The following is a 24,050-nucleotide window of genomic DNA, read 5'->3' on the forward strand; positions in this document are numbered from 1 at the left end:
TGAATGAAGGGTATAATTAACAGATGAGTGGGAGAAGGATGCCCCTCTAATACACAGAAGTATGCTGTAACCTCTTCTAGTCCGTACATGCAGCTCTTTGTCAGAATGCCTGATATAGAAACCCTAAAGGGACAGACGAATTCCAAGCCTGGAGCTCTAGGGACACCTATCTCGGAAACTTTAATACTCCTCAGCTTAGATTCTCAAGTCTAGGACGAAGCAGAGACACCCCAAATCCAATATGGCAGGCTTGATTGGATATTGGCCCCAAGCTAGATTACATACTTTCCTAATATAAGCAAATCAAGCCACTTAACGCCTTCTAGATATAAAAATGAACATTTAAAAGCTAAGTAGTAATGTATTGTTTATTTACATAGAGTTCTGTTCTCCTGAACAACAAATAGAGAGGGCTGCATTTAATGCAGATTTTTCCTAGCAGCTACTGAGGCTTTAAAACCACTTAACTGGCATGGTCAGATTTCATGCAACTGGTGGCTGTGAGACATCCTTCTGCAGCGCTGCTCTCCTCCGTCTGCCCGCGGCTCTCCACTCTGGTCTCCCCCCTCTCTTCCGCTCACAGGTCTCATCTCAATTTGACTATTTTTAAAGTCGAATTGAGATGGGATTGAATAGGGGTTGTCTGATCCATTCCGACAAATGTATGTTGGAATGTATCAGACCCTAATTGAATATACCCCATAAAATAAAAAATAATAATCAACCATCGACTTCATAAAAAGTTGTTTGTTTTTTTTTACAAAAGGTTGCCAGTGGCTTTTGTATTGGAAATACAAAAAACTACAATGCACAGAAATGATTGAGATGCATCCCTCAGAATGGTCTTTAGTCTTCATTTAATGGCTTTACCTGTTCCTAGGGGTCAGTTCAATGAGCAGCGATGATCTCACTGGTGCAAGTCATCGTGGCAGCGGCCGCACTTTACGGCAGCCTGAATTCGCACAAAAGTGCTCGCCACCCCATAGAGGTCAGAGCAATTTTGAGCGAATTCAGGCAGAATCCAGGGTGCGAGATCGGGTGCCGTTGCCGGCGTTTAAATGCTGCGGCAATGGTACCCTTCGCAACTAATTGGAATGAGCCCTAGTTAGCATCTTGTCACTCAGTAATAAATGCCATCACTATAGTATCAAGGGTACAAAAGTAATACTGACCAGAATGCGTTGCTGTAATGCATCAGCAGGTAAACAAGACATGTTCCTGTAATCCTGGTACCATGGAATTTCCCCTATGCCTACAAAGGGAGCATTTTGTCAAATAATCTCTACACAGTTGCTATTTACAGCTAATACATTCTGGTCATTCTCCGCACTTACAGGAGATCACATGAGATTTACAAAACCACTTTGGGGCCAATTCAATTGTTTTGGGCGTCTACAAATCTCATCTAAACAGGACTTTTTAGATGGGCAAACAATTGTCACTATTCAATTGTGTTTGGGCGTCCATGCACATTGCCCAAGTCACGTCTAAACAGACAAGGTTTAGCTGACTAAACGCATCTAGGGGGTCATTCCGAGTTGTTCGCTCGCAAGCTGCTTTTAGCAGCTTTGCACACGCTAAGCCGCCGCCTACTGGGAGTGAATCTTAGCTTCTTAAAATTGAGAACGAAAGATTCGCATTATTGCGAAAAGACATCTCTGTGCAGTTTCTGAGTAGCTCGAGACTTACTCGGCATCTGCGATCAGTTCAGTGCTTGTCGTTCCTGGTTTGACGTCACAAACACACCCAGCGTTCGCCCAGACACTCCTCCGTTTCTCCAGCCACTCCCGCGTTTTTCCCAGAAACTGTAGCGTTTTTCCCCACACGCCCATAAAACGGCCTGTTTCCGCCCAGAAACACCCACTTCCTGTCAATCACATTACGAACACCAGAACGAAGAAAAAACCGTGAGTAAAATTCCTAACTGCATAGCAAATTTACTTGGCGCAGTCGCAGTGCGGACATTGCGCATGCGCACTAAGCGGAAAATCGCTGCGATGCGAAAAAATTTACCGAGCGAACAACTCGGAATGACCCCCCTAATCTCCCCACTTTGGGCGTCCAAACTCACAACTTAGCACACAATTTTTCTTGCACCTCAGGAAGCTGCGAGAAAAAAAAATGTCAGCCCTGCGGCTACTGGGCGTCTAAACGGAGCAACAATTGAATTGCTCCGCCTTGCGCCACCTTGTGGTAGCCGTGGGAAAAACAACTGAACCGGCCCCTATGTCTGACATTTATAAAACAAAAAGTGTTATTTTGTGTATTGCTATTTAGGCAATGAAAACCAACAACTGTCTATTGTACCAATTTTCATGAAATTATAAACCTAATATCCCTTTTGGATCATTCAAAACTAACTAAAATAATGAAAGGAGAGGAGTCATACTGTTAATACTTCAGAGGGGGCGGGGAAGCGGGTAATCTTTCCCGTCTCCAACTTTATTCAAAGTGTGGGTGGACATTTGATAGCAGGAAGTCCGCATACTGTAAGATTATCTACATCCATAGACAGGAATGAAGACTGATAATAGAAAAATCTGCAGCCCTGGGGAGGAACTGAAGATCAGAGCATCACTTCCTGAAGTCACTTGGCCAATTATGCTCGCCAGCAGTTGCAATATGGATTACTCTCCACTGTTTACACAACGATCCAGGCTCCCCTTCAAGTAATCTCTAGTCAAACATTTCCCAGAGAGCTCCTGACAATCCCCAGAACTACAGTAAAGACGAATGAATGCCAATTTTTAGCGCACACCTCAGAAGAACTCACGGGCCTGTGACGTGACCATCAGGATTTTTTAAATTCCTTTACTAGGATTGCCTTGGAGCAGAGGTGGGTCTGCTCAGAATAATACATGCTGGATGAAGTAAGCAGCTCCCTAAAACCTGCATAGCTGTATATACTGTATCAGCCAGGCGAGTTTGCAGAATTTCATTCTGCCTTCTCGCTGGCCAACAATACTAAGGAACTCTGAAAAAAACAACAACTGTGGCCTGCAGTTAATGCTAAACATCCGAGCAATAAAGGCAAAAAATTCTAGCTTTCTAAATGAGACATTAATTACCAATGTGAATGAAACACTAATACGTCAAGATACAAACGTCTCTGTCCTCTGCATTCAGTTGCCCGTTTCTTTGTACTTTCACAAACATACCCCACAGAGCGAACCCTATAGCTGCTATAGAAGAACTGTATGCTAGAAACAAAAGGGTGGTTTATCCGTGCAGTGCATGCCCAATTATATATATAGTGACATGGGAAACATAGGCACCAGCATTGCCTGGGTTAATAATATCATCGGGTCGTGGGAGCAGCGCTCTACAGCCTAAAGGCAAAACAATAAAATAAAAAATAAAGGTCAAGCAGAAAACTGGGAAAAATACAGATGTTAATGATGTTTAATTCTCCCAAGAGCCCTGTGCTTTGCCTCTCTCCTAGCACTTAAGAAATTGGAAAATTCATCTCCGTGAAGAGGACAAGGACACACGCAAGGACTGTCTGAGACATTGCTGACCAACAGCAAGCTCTTTGTTTCCCCCGTCGCCCTGCTTCCCGGAATGGGCCTGCATATTAACTTGAGTGAGAAAAAAGGGCTTGCTGATGCTGGAATGCTACAAAAAAAGCCAAATTTAACCCATGATCTGGAAAATCCCTACCCATCCCCCGCTTAGAAGGTGGACATGGACGGAATATCCCATGAGCATTCCCAAAACTCTTCTTTTAATCCCAACAGACATATTCCCCTTTTCCCCTGATCTCAGGCCTCTGTCAATAACAAGGAGTCCCTGCACTGGGCAGGAAACATGCCTGGATTCCCAAGGCTGACTCACAACAGAAACCAGAGACAACTCCTCAAAACACTCTCTCAGCCATTTCCCTGCTTGACTGATGTGCAGTCTAGCACAAATAGGGAACAGGTGGCAATTGTTACTAGCCAAAGATTACAAGTTAGGCTATTTATTGGATTAGAACTAAAACATACATTAAAAACACAATAAACAGAAAAAGCTCCATGTTTCATCTTCTCAGCTGCTGCTTTACATCCCCACGTTTCCTTCTACAGTAGGTATGGCTCCTACATGACAGCACAAAGGAACATACAGAGAACAGAATTATTATTGGCCTGGATGTAATTAAGTCCGAGTTCAGCGGCTGTGCGGGATGCTGGCCGAACTTTGATTTTTATTTTTATTTTTTTTAAGAGGCGATCATTTACAAGGGTAAGCGATCGTCCCCTTAAAAAAAAAAAAAAAAAAGTCAAAGTTCAGCCAGGTAACCCGCACAGCCGCCAAACACGAACTTCATTACATCCTGGCCAATTTGACCCATCAGGAAGAGGCAATAGGTAGAGCACTCTCCAGAAAGCAAAGGGGCTTATTTAATTGTTGCACACGCCCCCTGCTGGGCATCTACACTACGGGGCATCGTTCGGAGCTATTCAATTGTTGCTCTGATCAGACACCCATTAGTTAACACGCCCGGCAGCTACGGGTTTAGCTGCACAAACACGTCTAAAAAGCTTGATTGGGCATCCAAAGTCCAGACTAACATTTTTTTCTCGCACCTTCGGAGGCTGAGAAACAACTGAATAACTCTGATAGATACCCATTCCTATAGACGCCCGGGGCGAGTACCACAATTGAATCGGCAGATATGTGCCATTTAAAGGCTGTAATAACAGTGACAAGCTGAACACCAACTTACTATAGTCTATAATGTGGCAGGGGCCGACGTATGAATGAGACAAATGTCTGATAAATGCTCTCTGTACAGCACTGTGCAAGATGGTGGTGCTATATGGCAACAACACTTATACTGGAAGTGCACTAGTCTCCCGCACACAGTGTTGGCCGATCTTTTGTGACGTTGACCATTAGCCTGGACTTAGGGGTACATTTACTAAGCAGTGAAAAGTGTGGAGAAGTGAGCCAGTGGAGAAGTTGCCCATGGCAACCAATCAGCACTGAAGTAATATCTATAATTTGCATACGATAAAATGATTCAGAGCTGCTGATTGGTTGATGGGGAAATTTCTCCACTGGCTCACTTCTCCACTCTTATCACTGCTTAGTAAATGTTCCCCTTAATTACTAAGAGTTTGATCGATTTTTTTTGTCCCACAGACTGTAAGTAGCAATGGGAACACTTACCAAATACGCTCTGCAAAAAGTCTCTGCAATGCAGCTTTCTTAGATAAAGCACAGGCAGGTCTGTATTTGATGGGATAGTCATGATGCTATAAAAGTGAGTATTTTACCATGTTTAACACAACCTGACGTGTAATGATTATTCCTCTAATCCCCAGCTAATCTTTTTAAGACCAAGAAAGCTGGGGATAAAACCCAATGCATTCAACATGGAACATATAGGATCGGATTCTGAGTTGGCTGCATACGCAGTATCTTTTCCATATGGCTTAGGTAGGCTTCTTCCGTTCTTGCGCGAATGTGAAAATGCTCCCGGGCATGCTGAAGGTTCCATGCAGCTGCATGTGGAAGCCTATTTCTTTCACTGTCTTAATGTCCACAGCAGTCATCAGTATCTGGACTTGCACGTATCCCATGCTGGGTGCAAAACTGGTCCACCCGTGCAGGCGTTCAATTTACATGCCTAACATACTCCCACGAGACGGAACAGTTCTGTGCATTCGCATCCTTGCAGCCAAGTTACATAGTAACATATAGATTGGGACAGCAGATAAGAACCACTTGGCCCATCTACTCAGCCCATGTACACACATTTACATGCTAGGGTTAATTTATGTTGGGAGCCAATTAACCTACTAGCATATTTTTGGATTATGTGAGGAAACTGGAGTACCCGGAAGAAACCCACGCAAGCACGGGGAGAATGTAAAAACTCCTCACAGTTAGGGCCATGGTGGGAATCAAACCCATGACCAAAAAAGTGCTGTGAGGCAGGAATGCTAACCATTACACCATCCATACTGCCCCAACCGGAGACGCCCATTTCATGGAAAGTGTAGTACATGTAAAGACAGATTAATCCATACGCGAGAGGTTCCCAAACTGTGTGCCGTGGCTCCCTGGGGTGCCTCGGGACACTTGCAGCGGTGCCCTGGGTTGGTGGTCCAGGACCAATTCAAATTATTCATGGTCAATATAATAGGCAAAACCAGTGCTGGTGGCTGCCAGTCAGAAAATATGTGGCCAAACAGAAGCAAATCTTGTCCCTCACCACACAACTGACCCTAAGGATGACATATAAACGTGATCTACTTAATGTAATATTTCTTTCTAAATTTCTCAATAAGAAATTTTTGGCCTAGGGGTGCTGTGAAAAAAATTCTGATATTCTAGGGCGCCGTGATTAAAAAAGTTTGGACACCACTGCCATACGCACATATGGCCTCTGTGTGGGTACGCCTGGTCCGGCACATGTGCAGTATGCTGAAGCCTGCAAGATCTGGCCATGCTTCCCCTTTAAACACACTCTGACATAGGGGGTAATTCCAAGTTGATCGCAGCAGGAATTTTTTTAGCAGTTGGGCAAAACCATGTGCACTGCAGGGGAGGCAGATATAACATGTGCAGAGAGAGATAGATTTGGGTGGGGTGTGTTCAATCTGCAATCTAAAATGCAGTGTAAAAATAAAGCAGCCAGTATTTACCCTGCACAGAAACAAAATAAACCACCCAAATCTAACTCTCTCTGCAAATGTAATATCTGCCCCCCCTGCAGTGCACATGGTTTTGCCCAACTGCTAAAAAAATTCCTGCTGCGATCAACTTGGAATTACCCCCATAGCGTGGTATTCAATTACTAGCAATGAACGGGTCTGGAGCTCAGAGTTGTAAATCCCAGGCACTGAACACAGCAATTGGTATCTACTGAGATCAGACTTGCCAATAGTTGTATGGAACGTGCATGCTTTGATTTGGTCCCTAATGCAAGCTAGCCAGATTACTGAGTGTATGTGTCTATGGATGCCAGTTTTGTATTCGGCTACATAGTTCTTTGCCTTATATCTTATGTAGTTCTCAAGACAGCTGGGAGGAAAAGAGGAAGCCAGTTCCCTACTGACATGTGGAATGCACTATGCCTGTTCCAGGGCTGACTTCCTATAGAACGCAGTGCTCCCCTGCGGTGCGGGCTGGAAGAAGCATGCTCGGGAGAAAAGGTCCATATGAGCGAGGTTGTCTAGTGTTTCCACTCCCGGGCTGGGCGGCTGGCAGCCGTCCATACACACTGAGCGATATGACCGCTCACATCGCTCAGTGACGTCACACAGCCGCTGGCCGTGCATGCAGCTCCTGGACGACAGTCCAGATCGAGCTTGCATGCACTGCCAACAGTGGCGGTTGTTGCCGACCCACGGGGCCGCGCATCAATCATTGCTGGCGGCATACACAGCTGCCGATAAAAGTAGCGACGTCGTTCAGGAAGGGAGAAAATGAGCGACGTCCCTCATTTTATCAGCAAGTGTGTATGGGCCTAGAGCTTTGTCAGCTCAACAAAAAAAAAAAACTCTCTGCCAATGTTTTGCTTGCAATATAGTGCACAAGGTATAAACGCATTAAAAGCAAAAATATATCACATGACCAGGACACTTTGGGGTCGATTCAATTGTTCTCCCAGCGGCTGTTAATAATGGGTGCCCTCACAGAGCATACAGAATGTTGCTCGGTTCAGACACGCATATTCTGGGAGAACACATTTCTGCTCAGTCTCCAGAAATGGCGAGCAGAAATGTGAAAATATTCCATGGTATGGGCTCCCTAACCAGGACTACACGGGCTTAGCCGCTGTACATGGCTAAACATTGGCTATTAGGGCGCAACATGATTAATGGGACCCTGGTACAATTGAACTGCTCAGTCAGACTAGATGGGTCATGAGATCTTTATCTACCGCCAAATTCTATGGGCTGCTTTCAAATGTGCCCCCTCCCGCCATCTTGTCCACCGGCTGCTATTCTAATGTTGCTGCTGGTGGACGTGACAAGTTCATTTCAGCTCGCTACCCCCCGGGGATAGTGAGCTGAAATGTGCGTAGAGAGCCCCTTTCGGGCAACCAAACGGGTCTTTTCACACTCACACCCATTACTTTAGTCGGGTTTAGGTGCTTTGCGCGCCTAAAACCAGAGTGTAATGGGCACAATCAGGGAGATCGGGGGCACAATAACATTTGAAACCCCCCCCATGGTTTCGATCAGGCACTCATTAATTGGCAAGCCTCATACAACAATTTCATTCCCCCCAAAACGTACCGTATTTCTGTATGCCATACAATAAAATGCACCAAGAAGAGATCTTAACTACAGTCTGTTCCTCAGCAAAACTAGGCCCAGATTGATGAAGCCTTGAAGAGTGATAAATTGCTTGGTGATAAAGTACCAGCCAATCAGCTCCTAACTGCCATGTTACAGGCTGTGTTTGAAAAAGGACAATTTGGAGCAGAGTGGCTGGTAATTTATCACCATGCAATTGATCACAGTCCAAGTCTCGATAAATCTGGAACCCCCCCACAGCCACATTACTGAGCAGCTTCCCTCCACCCCCAGGAAAACCAACTCCACGGCCACACAACTACGGGGACTCCCTAGGCAAACCAGCCTTCTGCAGCAATCCCCCGGGCAAACAACCCCACCAACCCTGTGGCCACATCACAAGCCCCTCCGAAGCTGCAATCCCTGGCCATGCGTAGACCCTTTTATCGGAGTGCTCTATGCAGCCGGAATTTGAAGACAGCAAATAGCACAGCAGGCCGGGACGGACAGGCACAGCAGTCAGCGCAGGCCGGGACGGACACTCAGCACATGCAGTCCTGTGCACAAAATGTCTGCCGCAACGCATGCACGCTCAACAATCTCTGCTGGGGCTAAAGAGGATCTGCTTCTTCCCCTCCCTGCATAATCTGGTAGCCAGGCAGCAAAATCTAGGGGCAATGGCTACCTGGTCCCTGGAATTTGTCACGCCCTGATTTAATTCCATTAACATTTATTTATAGAAACTACCACCTAAACATATTGCCAATTGATTTCCAAAGTAACAATTTCAGACAAATTAGGTATATTCATATAAAACCCCATTTATCGTATGCACAAGTTGTGGTTAGGATCCGGCAGTCAGAATATAGGATCCAGACTACCAGGATTTCATACCCAACCCATAGGCACATCCCGTAAAACCGCCAGAGGAACATGTGAAAAACAAAAAGCAGCTCCATACACAAATAACTTCCACAGGTCTATTAACAAGATTTACATTCCCCGAGCTACGCATATGAAGAGACCAGAGACATCAGCTTATGGCTGTCCTAGAAGGGATATTGGCCCATTAGAAAGGTCACCAACAGCTTCCTCATTATACTGGTCAGGATGCAGTAATGTAAATAATATACCCACATTGCCAGACCTGGCCTGGCGATGAAACGCATCATCTATCTTAACGGCAGTGTGATGTAACCTTTCCATTTGAATTTCCCTGGATGCACACATCAGGTTTATGTGAACACAGAATGAATTGTCTTTTTCTAACATTAAACTCCTTGATCTGTAATGTTTAAGGGAAGGAGCCCACATTTAAAGCACATTCACAACTAAGTTAGCTTCATAATGCTGCCTTGTTTCCTATAACACAATTCTCTTTATTTTCCCAAAAATTCCAGAAGGAGTAGGCGGAGGATTATGTAATGTTATCATTTGTATTGCTTCACTTCTATGGGAAAACTATGTATCCAGGATCCTAAACCCTTATTTCATTGAGCTTTATATGTACCTCAATTCTCAACAAAGAGAAAACAAGTAAACATTCGTGAACACAACCGTTTAGGATCCAATCATTATTATATGGTGCGGAACATAAAATAAGAATTTACTTACCGATAATTCTATTTCTCGGAGTCCGTAGTGGATGCTGGGGTTCCTGAAAGGACCATGGGGAATAGCGGCTCCGCAGGAGACAGGGCACAAAAGTAAAGCTTTTACAGGTCAGGTGGTGTGTACTGGCTCCTCCCCCTATGACCCTCCTCCAGACTCCAGTTAGGTACTGTGCCCGGACGAGCGTACACAATAAGGGAGGATTTTGAATCCCGGGTAAGACTCATACCAGCCACACCAATCACACCGTACAACTTGTGATCTAAACCCAGTTAACAGTATGATAACAGAGGAGCCTCTGAAAGATGGCTTCCTAAACAATAACCCGAATTAGTTAACAATAACTATGTACAAGTATTGCAGATAATCCGCACTTGGGATGGGCGCCCAGCATCCACTACGGACTCCGAGAAATAGAATTATCGGTAAGTAAATTCTTATTTTCTCTATCGTCCTAAGTGGATGCTGGGGTTCCTGAAAGGACCATGGGGATTATACCAAAGCTCCCAAACGGGCGGGAGAGTGCGGATGACTCTGCAGCACCGAATGAGAGAACTCCAGGTCCTCCTTTGCCAGGGTATCAAATTTGTAAAAATTTACAAACGTGTTCTCCCCTGACCACGTAGCTGCTCGGCAGAGTTGTAATGCCGAGACCCCTCGGGCAGGCGCCCAAGATGAGCCCACCTTCCTTGCGGAATGGGCCTTAACAGATTTAGGCTGTGGCAGGCCTGCCACAGAATGTACAAGTTGAATTTTGTTACAAATCCAACGAGCAATCGACTGCTTAGAAGCAGGTGCACCCAACTTGTTGGGTGCATACAGTATAAACAGCGAGTCAGATTTTCTGACTCCAGCCGTCCTTTAAATGTATATTTTTAAGGCTCTGACAACGTCCAACAACTTGGAGTCCTTCAAGTCGTCTGTAGCCGCAGGCACTACAATAGGCTGGTTCAGGTGAAACGCTGATACCACCTTAGGGAGAAAATGCGGACGCGTCCGCCGCTCTGCCCTATGTCGAATGGAAAATTAAATAAGGGCTTTTATAAAACAAAGCCGCCAGTTCAGATACTCTCCCGGCCGAAGCCAGGGCCAGTAACATAGTCACTTTCCATGTGAGATATTTCAAATCCACATTCTTTAGTGGTTCAAACCAATTGGATTTGAGGAAATCTAAAACTACATTTAGATCCCACGGTGCCACCTTAGGCACCACAGGAGGCTGTATATGCAGTACTCCTTTGATAAAAATCTGGACCTCAGGGACTGAGGCCAATTCTTTTTGGAAGAATATTGATATGGCCGAAATTTGAACCTTAATAGATCCCAATTTGAGACCCATAGACAATCCTGATTGCAGGAAATGTAGGAAAACGACCCAGTTGAAATTCCTCCATCGGAGCACTCCGCTGCTCGCACCACGCAACATATTTTCGCCAAATACGGCGATAATGCTTCGCGGTGACTTCCTTCCTTGCCTTTATCAAGGTAGGAATGACTTCTTCCGGAATGCCTTTTCCTTTTAGGATCTGGCATTCAAACGCCATGCCGTCAAACGCAGCCGCGGTAAGTCTTGAAAAAGACAAGGACCCTGCTGAAGCAGGTCCCTTCTCAGAAGTAGAGGCCACGGATCGTCCGTGACCATCTCTTGAAGTTCCGGGTACCAAGTCCTTCTTGGCCAATCCGGAGCCACTAGTCTTACTCCTCTTTGCCGTATAATCCTCAATACCTTTGGTATGAGAGGCAGAGGAGGAAACACATATACCGACTGGTACACCCAAGGTGTTACCAGCGCGTCCACAGCTATTGCCTGCGGATCTCTTGACCTGGCGCAATATCTGTCCAGTGTTTTGTTGAGGCGAGACGCCATCATGTCCACCATTGGTTTTACCCAACGGTTTAATAGCATGTGGAAAACTTCTGGATGAAGTCCCCACTCTCCCGGGTGAAGGTCGTGTCTGCTGAGGAAGTCTGCTTCCCAGTTGTCCACGCCCGGGATGAATACTGCTGACAGTGCTATCACGTGATTCTCCGCCCAGCGAAGGATCCTGGCAGCTTCTGCCATTGCCCTCCTGCTTCTTGTGCCGCCCTGTCTGTTTACATGGGCGACTGCCGTGATGTTGTCCGACTGGATCAACACCGGTCTTCCTTGAAGCAGAGGTTCCGCCTGGCTTAGAGCATTGTAGATTGCTCTTAGTTCCAGAATGCTTATGTGAAGAGACTTTTTCAGGCTCGACCACACTCCCTGGAAATTTCTTCCCTGTGTGACTGCTCCCCAGCCTCTCAGGCTGGCATCCGTGGTCACCAGGATCCAATCCTGCATGCCGAATCTGCGGCCCTCCAATAGATGAGCCTCCTGCAACCACCACAGAAGGGATACCCTTGTCCTCGGCGACAGGGTTATCCGCAGGTGCATCTGAAGATGCGACCCTGACCATTTGTCCAACAGATCCCTTTGCATGGAATCTGCCAAAAGGGATTGCTTCGTAAGAAGCTACCATTTTTTCCCAGGACTCTTGTGCATTGATGTACAGACACCTTTCCTGGTTTTAGGAGGTTCCTGACCAGGTCAGATAACTCCTTGGCTTTTTCTTCGGGAAGAAAAACCTTTTTCTGAACTGTGTCCAGAATCATCCCCAGGAACAGCAGACGAGTTGTCGGCATTAATTGGGATTTTGGAATATTCAGAATCCATCCGTGCTGCTTTAGCACCTCTTGAGATAGTGCTAAACCCATCTCTAGCTGTTCTCTGGACCTTGCCCTTATTAGGAGATCGTCCAAGTATGGGATAATTAATACGCCTTTTCTTCGAAGAAGAAATATTATCTCGGCCATTACCTTTGTAAAGACCCGAGGTGCCGTGGACAAACCAAACGGCAGCGTCTGAAACTGATAGTGACAGTTTTGTACAACGAACCTGAGGTACCCCTGGTGTGAGGGGTAATTGGAACGTGGAGATACGCATCCTTGATGTCCAAGGATACCATAAAGTCCCCTTCTTCCAGGTTCGCTATCACTGCTCTGAGTGACTCCATCTTGAACTTGAACTTCTTTATGTACAGGTTCAAGGACTTCAGATTTAGAATAGGCCTTACCGAGCCATCCGGCTTCGGTACCACAAAAAGAGTGGAATAATACCCCTTCCCTTGTTGTAGAAGAGGTACCTTGACTATCACCTGCTGAGAATACAGCTTGCGAATGGCTTCCAAAACCGTCTCCCTTTCTGAGGGGGACGTTGGTAAAGCAGACTTCAGGAAACGGCGAGGTGGCTCTGTCTCTAATTTCAACCTGTACCCCTGAGATATTATCTGCAGGATCCAGGGATTTACCTGCGAGTGAGCCCACTGCGCGCTGTAATTCTTGAGACGACCGCCTACCGCCCCCGAGTCCGCTTGCGAAGCCCCAGCGTCATGCTGAGGCTTTTGTAGAAGCCGGGGAGGGCTTCTGTTCCTGGGAAGGAGCTGCCTGTTGCTGTCTCTTCCCTCGTCCTCTGCCTCGTGGCAGATATGAATAGCCCTTTGCTCTCTTATTTTTAAAGGAACGAAAGGGCTGCGGTTGAAAGGTCGGTGCCTTTTTCTGTTGGGGAGTGACTTGAGGTAGAAAGGTGGATTTCCCGGCCGTAGCCGTGGCCACCAAATCCGATAGACCGACCCCAAATAACTCCTCTACGCATCGCCTGTCCACTGTCGTGTCCATAAAGCTCTTCTGGCCGAAATGGACATAGCACTTACCCGTGATGCCAGTGTGCAGATATCTCCCTGTGCATCACGCATATAAAGAAATGCATCCTTTATTTGTTCTAACGACAGTAAAATATTGTCCCTGTCCAGGGTATCAATATTTTCGATCAGGGACTCTGACCAAACTACCCCAGCACTGCACATCCAGGCAGTCGCAATAGCTGGTCGTAGTATAACACCTGCATGTGTGTATATACCTTTTTGGATATTTTCCATCCTCCTATCTGATGGATCTTTAAGTGCGGCCGTCTCAGGAGAGGGTAACGCCACTTGTTTTGATAAGCGTGTTAGCGCTTTGTCCACCCTAGGAGGTGTTTCCCAGCGCTCCCTAACCTCTGGCGGGAAAGGGTATAAAGCCAATAACTTCTTTGAAATTAGCAGTTTTTTATCGGGGCACCCCACGCTTCATCACACACGTCATTTAATTCTTCTGATTCGGTAAAAACTACTGGTAGTTTTTTCACACCCCACATAATACCCTGTTTAGTGGTACCTGTAGTATCAGCTAAATGTAACATCTCCTTTATTGCCAAAATCATATAACGTGTGGCCCTACTGGAAAATACGGTTGATTCGTCACCTTCACCACCGGAATCAGTGCCTGTGTCTGGGTCTGTGTCGACCGACTGAGGCAAGGGGCGTTTTACAGCCCCTGACGGTGTTTGAGGCGCCTGGACAGGCACTAATTGAGTGTCCGGCCGCCTCATGTCGGCAAACGACTGCTTAAGCGAGTTGACGCTATCCCGTAATTCCACAAATAAAGGCATCCATTCTGGTGTCGACCCCCTAGGAGGTGACATCCTCATATTTGGCAATTGCTCCGCCTCCACACCAATAACGTCCTCATACATGTCGACACACACGTACCGACACACAGCAGACACACAGGGAATGCTCTATACGAAGACAGGACCCACTAGCCCTTTGGGGAGACAGAGGGAGAGTCTGCCAGCACACACCAAAAAGCGCTATATATGACAGGGATAGCCTTATGATTAAGTGCTCCCTTATAGCTGCTTTTATATTAATATATATTGCCATTTATTTTGCCCCCCCCTCTCTGTTATACCCTGTTTCTGTAGTGCAGTGCAGGGGAGAGACCTGGGAGCCTTCCTGACCAGCGGAGCTGTGACAGAAAATGGCGCCGTGTGCTGAGGAGATAGGCCCCGCCCCTTTTTCGGCGGGCTCGTCTCCCGCTATTTAGTACATTTAGGCAGGGGTAAATATCTCCATATAGCCTCTGGGGCTATATGTGAGGTATTTTTAGCCTTTTTAAAGGTTTTCATTTGCCTCCCAGGGCGCCCCCCTCCCAGCGCCCTGCACCCTCAGTGACTGCCGTGTGAAGTGTGCTGAGAGGAAAATGGCGCACAGCTGCAGTGCTGTGCGCTACCTTAAGAAGACTGCAGGAGTCTTCAGCCGCCGATTCTGGACCTCTTCTTGCTTCAGCATCTGTGAGGGGGCCGGCGGCGTGGCTCCGGTGACCATCCAGGCTGTACCTGTGATCGTCCCTCTGGAGCTTCATGTCCAGTAGCCAAGAAGCCAATCCATCCTGCACGCAGGTGAGTTCACTTCTTCTCCCCTCTGTCCCTCGTTGCAGTGATCCTGTTGCCAGCAGGAATCACTGTAAAATAAAAAACCTAAGCTAAACTCTCTAAGCAGCTCTTTATGAGAGCCACCTAGAATTGCACCCTTCTCGGCCGGGCACAAAAATCTAACTGGAGTCTGGAGGAGGGTCATAGGGGGAGGAGCCAGTACACACCACCTGACCTGTAAAAGCTTTACTTTTGTGCCCTGTCTCCTGCGGAGCCGCTATTCCCCATGGTCCTTTCAGGAACCCCAGCATCCACTTAGGACGATAGAGAAAAAGGATTAGACAGTCATTTACAACACTCCAGCCTACGTAATGGTCTTAAAATTGTTTTGATGTAGTCTGGGACTAGACAGGCCACATAATTGTGTAAGACTGTCACTAGAAATACATACACAGCTGGCCACAGCTCATCTCTCTCCAAGATACATTTTTTGTTTTAACTCGCTTCATTACAATGAACTGGAAAGACATGACAGCATTTCAATTTAGTTAAGACAATGGGGGTGGAGATTCAATTGTTTTTCTTGCTACCGCCACTAGATGGCACCCAACGGCAGAAATTAAATTGTTCTGCTGTTCGGGCGCCTAGCAGCCACATTTTTTCTTGCCGCTTTCGGAGATGCGAGAAAAAAATTATGTGTGCAAACTCTGCACTTTGGACGCCCAAAGTGCCGAGTTTGAACACACAGCAGGACTTAAGATGGGTTTAGCGGCTAAACCCTAGCTGATGGTCATGACTTGCGCAACATGCACGTGCCGCCAAACAATTCAATAGGGACAATTGTTTGGCCATCTAAGAAGTCCCATGTAGGGAAAATTAGACACCCCAAAAATGTAATTCCCCTCATAATGCTCGGCTTACTGTAATGAAAGACTTGAATATATTACTCTACAGGAAACAATGGGGTCAATTCAATTCAGCACGGATTGAATAGCGCCAGGACTTAGCTCGCTGAGTTATTCAATTCAGCGCGATGCAACGCCCTCTGGCGCAATGTTGTTTTGTGCCCTTAGCTTGGTGGAAAGAGCATCGTGCTGGGCACTTAAGTCGGAGAATGCTGGTTCTTGTGACAAAACACCCTGTTTACTCAGCGAGAACCATCCTTCTGAGACGTAACAGTTTGCTGAATTGAATAGCACTGGGAGCTAATTCCCAGTGATATTCAATCCGCTCTGAAATGAATTGACCCCAATGAGAAAGTTTTATTTATTGAGAGAGGACTGTCAACCTTTTAGAAACCTCTTCTCTATACAGCTTTCCTGTTACATAGTGCAGCTGCTAGTAATGGGGGAGTGGGGAGATTTAGTTGTGGCAGCCAACACTGGCTGGAAAGATCAAATATGCCCAAGCTGAAATAGTGTTGCACAGATCTAAGTTCAGACATGTGCTACGTTCACTATCAAGTACAGTTTGCTTTTAATAAGAACACAGGCCCTGTGCGCCCGATTCTGAGTCGCACGCAGACGGGTCTATTGGTGGCCGCCCATCTACAACCTTATGCAAATGCTGCTACAAAGGTCGTTCCCTGGTATACGTCCGCGTGGCCGAATAAGCACGGTCGGAGATGCCCACTTTTAGCATCCATGTTCGTTGTAATACAGTTTTCTGCGTCCTTATGCTCTACAATCAAAACTTACACCAGCTCTATGAGAGGTGCAGTTTCTCCATCTGACCATGGCCTCCAATGCCTGTGGGTCTGTGAACGCAGCTTCTTTCACCTTCCCCCAAAACACGCCCAATGAACAGTGCATTTTTGCTTTCATTTCTAGACACAAGGAACACCCACCACTGTTCCACAACTTCTCTGATATCACCTGTCCCGATCGCAACAGTGCCTTTGTAGTGTTCACTGTAGGAGTGAAAAGGGGCAGGGCGCCGGACTCTGGGGGCACATGCGCGGCCGAAATGGGGCCGCGGCCACGCAAATTAGGGGGCGTGGCCACGCCTACGTCATTTTAGGGGGCGGGGCGGCCCACAGACGCTACTATAGAGAGCGTCTGTGGCCAGCGACGTTACTGTTGGGGGCGTGCCCAGCACCTATACACGCCGGGAGGGCAGGAAGCGGGCGGCTGTTCTAGCAGGGCGACGCAAAAGGGGCAGGGCGGGTTTTGCCTGCTAAAAAACGGGCAGGGCGCGGCGCCCTGCTAAAACAGCCTAGAGTGAACACTATCTTTGTGTGTACACTCAATAACGCATGCACCATAGGACTTCGGAAATGGTGCATTATGGTGCATACAGCTTTCCAATTGTGTTTTATTTAGAGTTTCACACTGGGCTGTTTTAGCCACGCCCTGCTAGAACAGCTTGCCGCCGCGTGAATAGATTCTATGGGCGGTGTTCAATTCTTTCTACCCCCTTCCACACCTGGTCTGTTTCTGCTGATGGGCGTGGTATTTCAGCTCGCTAACCCAGGGGTAGCGAGCCGCCCTAACCCTTTACACAGCTAAACCTGATTATTATGGGCGCAATATGCACGATAACGGGGATCACTGTAGAAAGGAGACTGGGCACCTATACAAACAACAGAGAGCGGTCCTCAAGCGCTGCTAGATTTTCCCAAACAGTAACTGAATAGCTTACCCCGACCAGTAACTGAATAGCTCTGGGCTAAAAGTATAGGAGCTAAAACTCTGTGGTAAATCCTGTGACTAATTGAATTCCCTGCTTAGAGCAGCCCCTTCCAATATAAAACTCATTCCCATAATCAAAAGTTTAAAACATTAAACACAATCATGCAAAACCTATGGGTGTTAGGCGCTACAAAAATAAAGACAATATCTTTTCTTGGTAATTGATGCACACCACTGACTAAAATAATCCACATTTGAGACATGTTAAGTTTTTGTCTGGGAGCCAGGGAACTAGAACCAAATCTGTTTGTAATCCCTAGAATCTGTTATTAACTAGGTGTTCCTTTTGTACTTTAGCTTCTATTAAATATGCTTATAGAAGACATCCCCTTTCAATTATTACTACTGTGAATCATAAAATCCTAAAGGAACATGCGAACATGAGTAAAAATGTGGCCAATCATATGTTAAATGTACATATAAATATGTAAAAGCATGGGATCCCAAAAACATATCATTGGACACTTTGAAAACATCAAGGGGGTATTAAAATGTTTGAAAAGTCGGTTGGGTGTCTGCTTTTTCCTATCTAATAGACAGGAAAAAACAAACACCCAACTGACTTTTCAAACAATTCAATCTCCCCCCAAGTGTGCTTTTTTTCTGAACTTGTATAGAGATCTTATTAACCATTTTGCATCTACTGCATACAGTACATTCCACAATATTTACAGAAAATATTTCAGTCATTCACCTCAATCCCTGTCCCAGGGGAGCATACAATCAATAATAACAACAACATTTAGATAGCACTTTTCTCCCAATAGGACTCAAAGAGGGCAGGCATTATTTTATTTTGTGGGCTCCCATTGGAGCAATTAAGTCATTTCACCCTCCCAGGGGCACGAGTGCCACATGTGCGCACCTATTAGTACCCGCTTTTAAGGCAGTATTGCCAGCACGTATTGAATAGCGCCGGGAATTAGCTCCTAGTTCTATTCAATTCTGCGTGCTGTTATGTCGGAGAAGGACTGTTCTCACAGACTAAACAAGGTGTTTTGTCGCGAGAACAGGCATTCCCTGACTAAAGTGCTGCCCACGATGCTGTTACTGGAGCACTAAAACCAAAAAACAGCATCGCCCCAGCACTTTCAGATTTTTGTTTGCACTATTCCCAGCACTATTCAATCCATGTAGAATTGAATCCTATAAGATGTTACTATACACAGGCACATATCCAGTTACAGAACTGTATTATGCTGACACGAGCAAGTATTTACGTGAACGCATCTTCATTACACATAGGTGCTCATAGCGAATGCTGACAGGATTTTGGCCACAAGACAACGCTGTTTGGCATTTATTTTTTTTTCCATTTGCACAATTTCCCTCAATATCTAAGCACGTTTGTGTACTTTCCACAAATTCCCCACAGCTGAACCACCATGTATAGATAAAGGTGAATGACCCCCTAACCTTTGGCACAGCTACATAAATGTATGACCACACCTCGAATCAATGCACCAAGGACACCTGAAAAACGCTTGCAAGCCCAAGGCCTTATAGGTGCCATAGACAATAGAGCAGTCACACCCAAAAAGCAAATATTACCTTTTCCAACCTGAGAATTCAATGTACAACAGATGTATGGGTTATAGAACCCAAGTAACATCATTCATGAATAGGAGCCAATACGTTGTCCACCGTAGCGCATTGTGGAATTTTGTCTGCAAAGGAAGGTCACTGCAAGTTGGAATCATCGGACAGGAAAGGAGGTAGCAGAAACACAATAAAGGAAGACAAAATAAGCACTTATTTATGAACATAGCCATCTAAAATATTGCAGTATATTCCTAAAATAAATGTGACGTTATGCCATGTGACAATTGAGAAGACACTTCTAATCATTACAACTGAAGGAGAGACAGGTTGTTTTAAAAGCATCTGCCGACAGCTAAACTAAAGACTAAATACAGAAACATGCAATCTACACAATCGTTTTTTGGGGGGGTTTTTTACAGTTAGTTGCAAGCAAAAAAATAGACTAATTTGAAAAAGAGCTCAGCTTCAAAGAAATGCCACATACAAAATTAGATCAGAACCCCTCACTATAAATATCAGGCATACGTATTTTAAAACACTGTATGGAATAAAATACAAACACACCTCAATCAGTCCGCCCTGTTCCTCAGCCCTTAAGGTTCATTCACCTTTAATGGTATCCAGGGTGAGTACAGGACAGGAGAATTAGCAGATGGTGTGCTCACTTACACAGCCTGAGGTGCTATTTTTTGCACCAGGCATTCAATTGCTTCTTTGGTGAGGGAAAAATAAAACAGTTTTTCACTGTCTATTTATACAAAAGTACAATTAAAGTCTTCGGACAGTGGGGGTAATTCAAAGTTGATCACAGCAGGATTTTTGATAGCAATTGGGCAAAACCATGTGCACTGCAGGGGAGGCAGATATAACGTGTAGAGAGAGTAAGATTTGGGTGGGTTATTTTGTTTCTGTGCAGGGTAAATACAGGCTGCTTTATTTTTACACTGCAAATTAGATTGCAGATTGAACACACCCCGCCCAAATCTAACTCTCTCTGCACATGTTATATCTGCCTCCCCTGCAGTGCACATGGTTTTGCCCAATTGCTAACAAAAATCCTGCTGCAATCAACTTGGAATTACCCCCAGTGTTTGCAGGGTCAGTGGCCTAACAGAGACATTTCATTGTAAAGCTGCGGTTAGGACTGTACTTTCAGTGTACACTCTGCTGAATAAAATATTCCTTTTTGTATATTAATTTGAATTAATGTTTGAAAATCTTTTGTAAATGAGATACAAAAGAAAGAGGGGAGGAAATGATAGACCAGGTATAAGGGTATGATGTTGGCAGATCTACAATATAAACAATTAAGTAAATATTAGTCTAAACAAAAGGACAGATTAATAGGCCCTACACCAGTGGTTCCCAAACTTTTTTTAATCATGGCGCCCTAGAGTATCAGAATTTTTTGACAGCACCCCTAGGCCAAAAGTTTCTTTAAGAATTTTAGAAAACAAACGGGTCAATTCTATTCAGCGACAGTTGAATAGCGCCGGGAGTTAGCTCCCGTCGCTATTCAATTCAGCTCAAGTTAAGTTGGCGAAGGCCCGTTCTCGCCGACTTAACAGGTTGAATTGTCGGGAGAACGGGCATTCTCCGACTTAACTACCTGGCACGATGCTGATTTCCGACAGAATCAGCCTCGCGCCGGCCGCGTGGCAGCACTTTTGTCGGGTTTCTTTTCTCGTCCCCCGGGGGTGAGAGAAAAATTCCCGACAATTGAGGGTCACTTGTCGCTGTATTGAAAAGCGCCGGGAGCTAATTCCCGGCGCTATTCAACTGTCAGTGAATTGAATCAACCCCAATAAGTACATTACGTTTATGTGTCATCCTTAGTGTCTTTAGTCTGTTGTGAGACAATATGTGCTTCTGTTTGTCCTCATATTTTATAATTGGCAGCCACAAGCACTGGTTTTGTCTATTACTTTGACCAAAAATTTTTGAATTGGTCCTGGACCACCAATCCAAGGAACCCCTGCTGGTGTCCTGAGGAACCCCAGGGTGCCTAGGCACACAGTTTGGGAACCACTGCCCTACACACTTAAAGATATAACTGAGCGATATGAACGTTCTCGTTCATTAATGAACGAGAACTTGTTCATATCGTTCAGTGTGTAGGCACCAACGATGAACGATGCACGGCCCCGCGCTCGTTCATCGTTGGTGCCTGTTCGTTCATACCTGCAGGCCAATATGGACAATCTCGTCCATATTAGCACTTCACTCCCCCCGTCACCCCCCACGCCGCCGAGTCACCCGACGGTTGTATCGGCCGGCACCGCGGCCAATGTGTAGGGCCCATAAGGTTTGTGGTGTCCCAAGGCAACTAAAGGCCCCCATACATACACGGACTGTAGTAATTTCCCGATCCCCCCCCCCCCCCCCCCCCCAACATCTGGGTCAGGGAATCGGGGGTATCAAACAAGTTGAAATAAGGGTTTAACATGAATAACTTCCCGGATTCCCCAGACAGATTGCAGATAATTGATGCCCCCCGACTGTCTTGGGGAATCCTGGAAACGGTAGCCAGATAAATGGGGGCCCTACCGATAAAACTGTCTATAACACATGCTTGTGATGTTATTAAAAGATATAGAATGTGTAAAGACCCACAGCACCATAAATGTGTTAAACACACTAGTGCCTTCAGTTTATATTATGCCACACAGAAACCCCATTCAACATATGGCACAATACCACCCATTCTGGTGATGTAGCGAAGTGTGGTGGCTCCTACATTAATCGGGCTGTGCGTGTACAGGTTGCACAACATAGGACCACAACCTATCCATCATTAATATAGAATAATCTGTACATAACACTAACAAACCGTATCTAACACTTCCACTGCCATCGTTACTGGGAATAAGAGGAAATACAAGTATAAGTTAAAATAAATAAAAGGTAGATGGAAAAAGACTGTAAAGCACTTCTACATGACCCAAGGCGCTGTGTTTTGTGTGGTGTCACAACAGTCACACAGCCATAGGCTATGGAAAGAGCTGATCACACAACTTCCTCGAGCAGGCAGCAGCACAGGGAAGTGTGACACTTGAGACACCACTACAACCACCCAGTGCCATGCAGACCATGCTGAGCGCATACAAGCACTGGGCACAGGAGCAGGCGGCAGCACTGGGAAGTGTGCCCAGGTCAGTGTGACCCCTGAGGCACCACCACAACAACCCAGTGCCATGCAGACCCTGCTGAGCACATACACTGGGGTGCAGAGGAGGAGAGGGGGTGCGAACACTGGGCACAGAAGCTGGCACTCACCCAAGAGGAGGCAGCAGCACAGAGAAGTGTACCCAGGCTCAGTGTGACACCTGAGGCACCACCACAACTACCCAGTGCCATATAGACTCTGCTGAGCACATACACTGGGGTGTAGAGGAGGAGAGGGGGTGCGTGCACTGGTCACAGGAGCTGGCACTCACCCAGGTGCAGGGTCAGGTTGATGGAGTGCGGGTACTGGATCCCGGCCAGCATGGTCTGGCTCTGCCACCAGGTGGTGTCCGCCTGATTGTTGTAGTCGGTGAGGTACTCGGCGCTGTGCTGCAGGTGGGGCAGGTCGCTGTCGCACAGGTGGCAGGACTTGGTGACCCCGGTGACTCCGGTCTGCACGCAGTACTCCTCCGGGGGGGAGCCGCAGGTGTTGGTGGCCACCACTGTCACGTTGAAGGCAGCGTTGACGAACTCGGGCATGCAACGCTGCAGCCGCCCGTGTGCCGTGCACTCGTCCATAGCCGCCCGGGCGGCGTCCACAAGCAGCAGGGTCAGGGCGAGCAGCAGCACGGGGGGCCGCATCCTCCGGGGCATGGGGGTTTCCTGTGGCAGCACGGTGTGGGGGGGCTGGGGAGAGGGTGATCTAGCCGGGGGTCTCTCCGGCAGGGTGCTGGCTGAATGCAGGGCGGTCCGGGTGCACTGCTGGGAGCCTCCTCTCATATGCTGGCTCCGGGCGGCAGCTGGCTCCCACCAACTTCCAGAAAACTTTCTCCGCCGCTGCTGCTGCTGCTGGGATCCCGGCTCCGGCTGCTCTCCGGGGCAGGGTCTGAGGCCGCGGCTGTACAGTGGGTGCGACGGCTGGGGTGGTGCAGGGGTTCCCGGGACCTGGCTCTGGGTGGGGGGCTATGGTGGTGTGTGTTGCGCTCTGCTCTATGGGGCAGGAGAGAGGGGCCGGCCGAGGACACGGGGTGGGGGCTCTGGACACGCAAAGCAACCTGGGAATGGGAATGGGGCAGAGGACGGGATCCCGGGAACATGGACTCTCCTCCTCGGCAGCTTCCGGAATGCTCCGCCCGCATCATAACCCGGGCTGTCAGCGGCTGTGCGGGAGTTATACATAATGTGCCCGCCTGGGGCCACTCATTCCTGCACCTCGTGTCCCGCCCGCTGTCAGTCACTGATGAGGCTTCCAAAGTTACCCCTGTGTCTACATTGTCTCCAGAGAGAGAGATTTGGGGGGCAATTAGTTTCTGGGGGCCCGCCAAGCACACAATTGCTTTGCCGATGGGCACGAGTGCCATGGGGGCCAATTGCGCCTGTGTGCCCATATGCACCGGGTTTAGATGTTTAAAGCGCCTAACCCTGGATGTCAGCTTGTCACCTCAGGAGGGTACGAGCAGAAATAATGGATGCCCATGGCACTTGCACCCATTGACAAAATAATAGAATGTGGCCCGTCAGTCACACACATACCCTCCA

The 24,050-nt window shown here is 46.9% G+C and overlaps 1 protein-coding gene across 1 annotated transcript in view; it reads right to left on the minus strand.

The window, feature by feature from the left end:
* LAMC1 (laminin subunit gamma 1) overlaps positions 1-23,642 on the minus strand; it is a 198,625-nt gene extending 174,983 nt beyond the window's left edge. The window contains exon 1 of the mRNA XM_063939765.1: positions 22,784-23,642. Within this exon, the coding sequence (XP_063795835.1) occupies positions 22,784-23,291 (508 nt within the window). The 5' untranslated portion in view covers positions 23,292-23,642. The remainder of the gene's footprint in view (positions 1-22,783) is intronic.
* Positions 23,643-24,050: the final 408 nt, after the last annotated feature.

This window comes from Pseudophryne corroboree, chromosome 9, assembly GCF_028390025.1.
Source record: "Pseudophryne corroboree isolate aPseCor3 chromosome 9, aPseCor3.hap2, whole genome shotgun sequence".
In the NCBI taxonomy this organism is placed as follows: Eukaryota; Metazoa; Chordata; class Amphibia; order Anura; family Myobatrachidae; genus Pseudophryne; species Pseudophryne corroboree.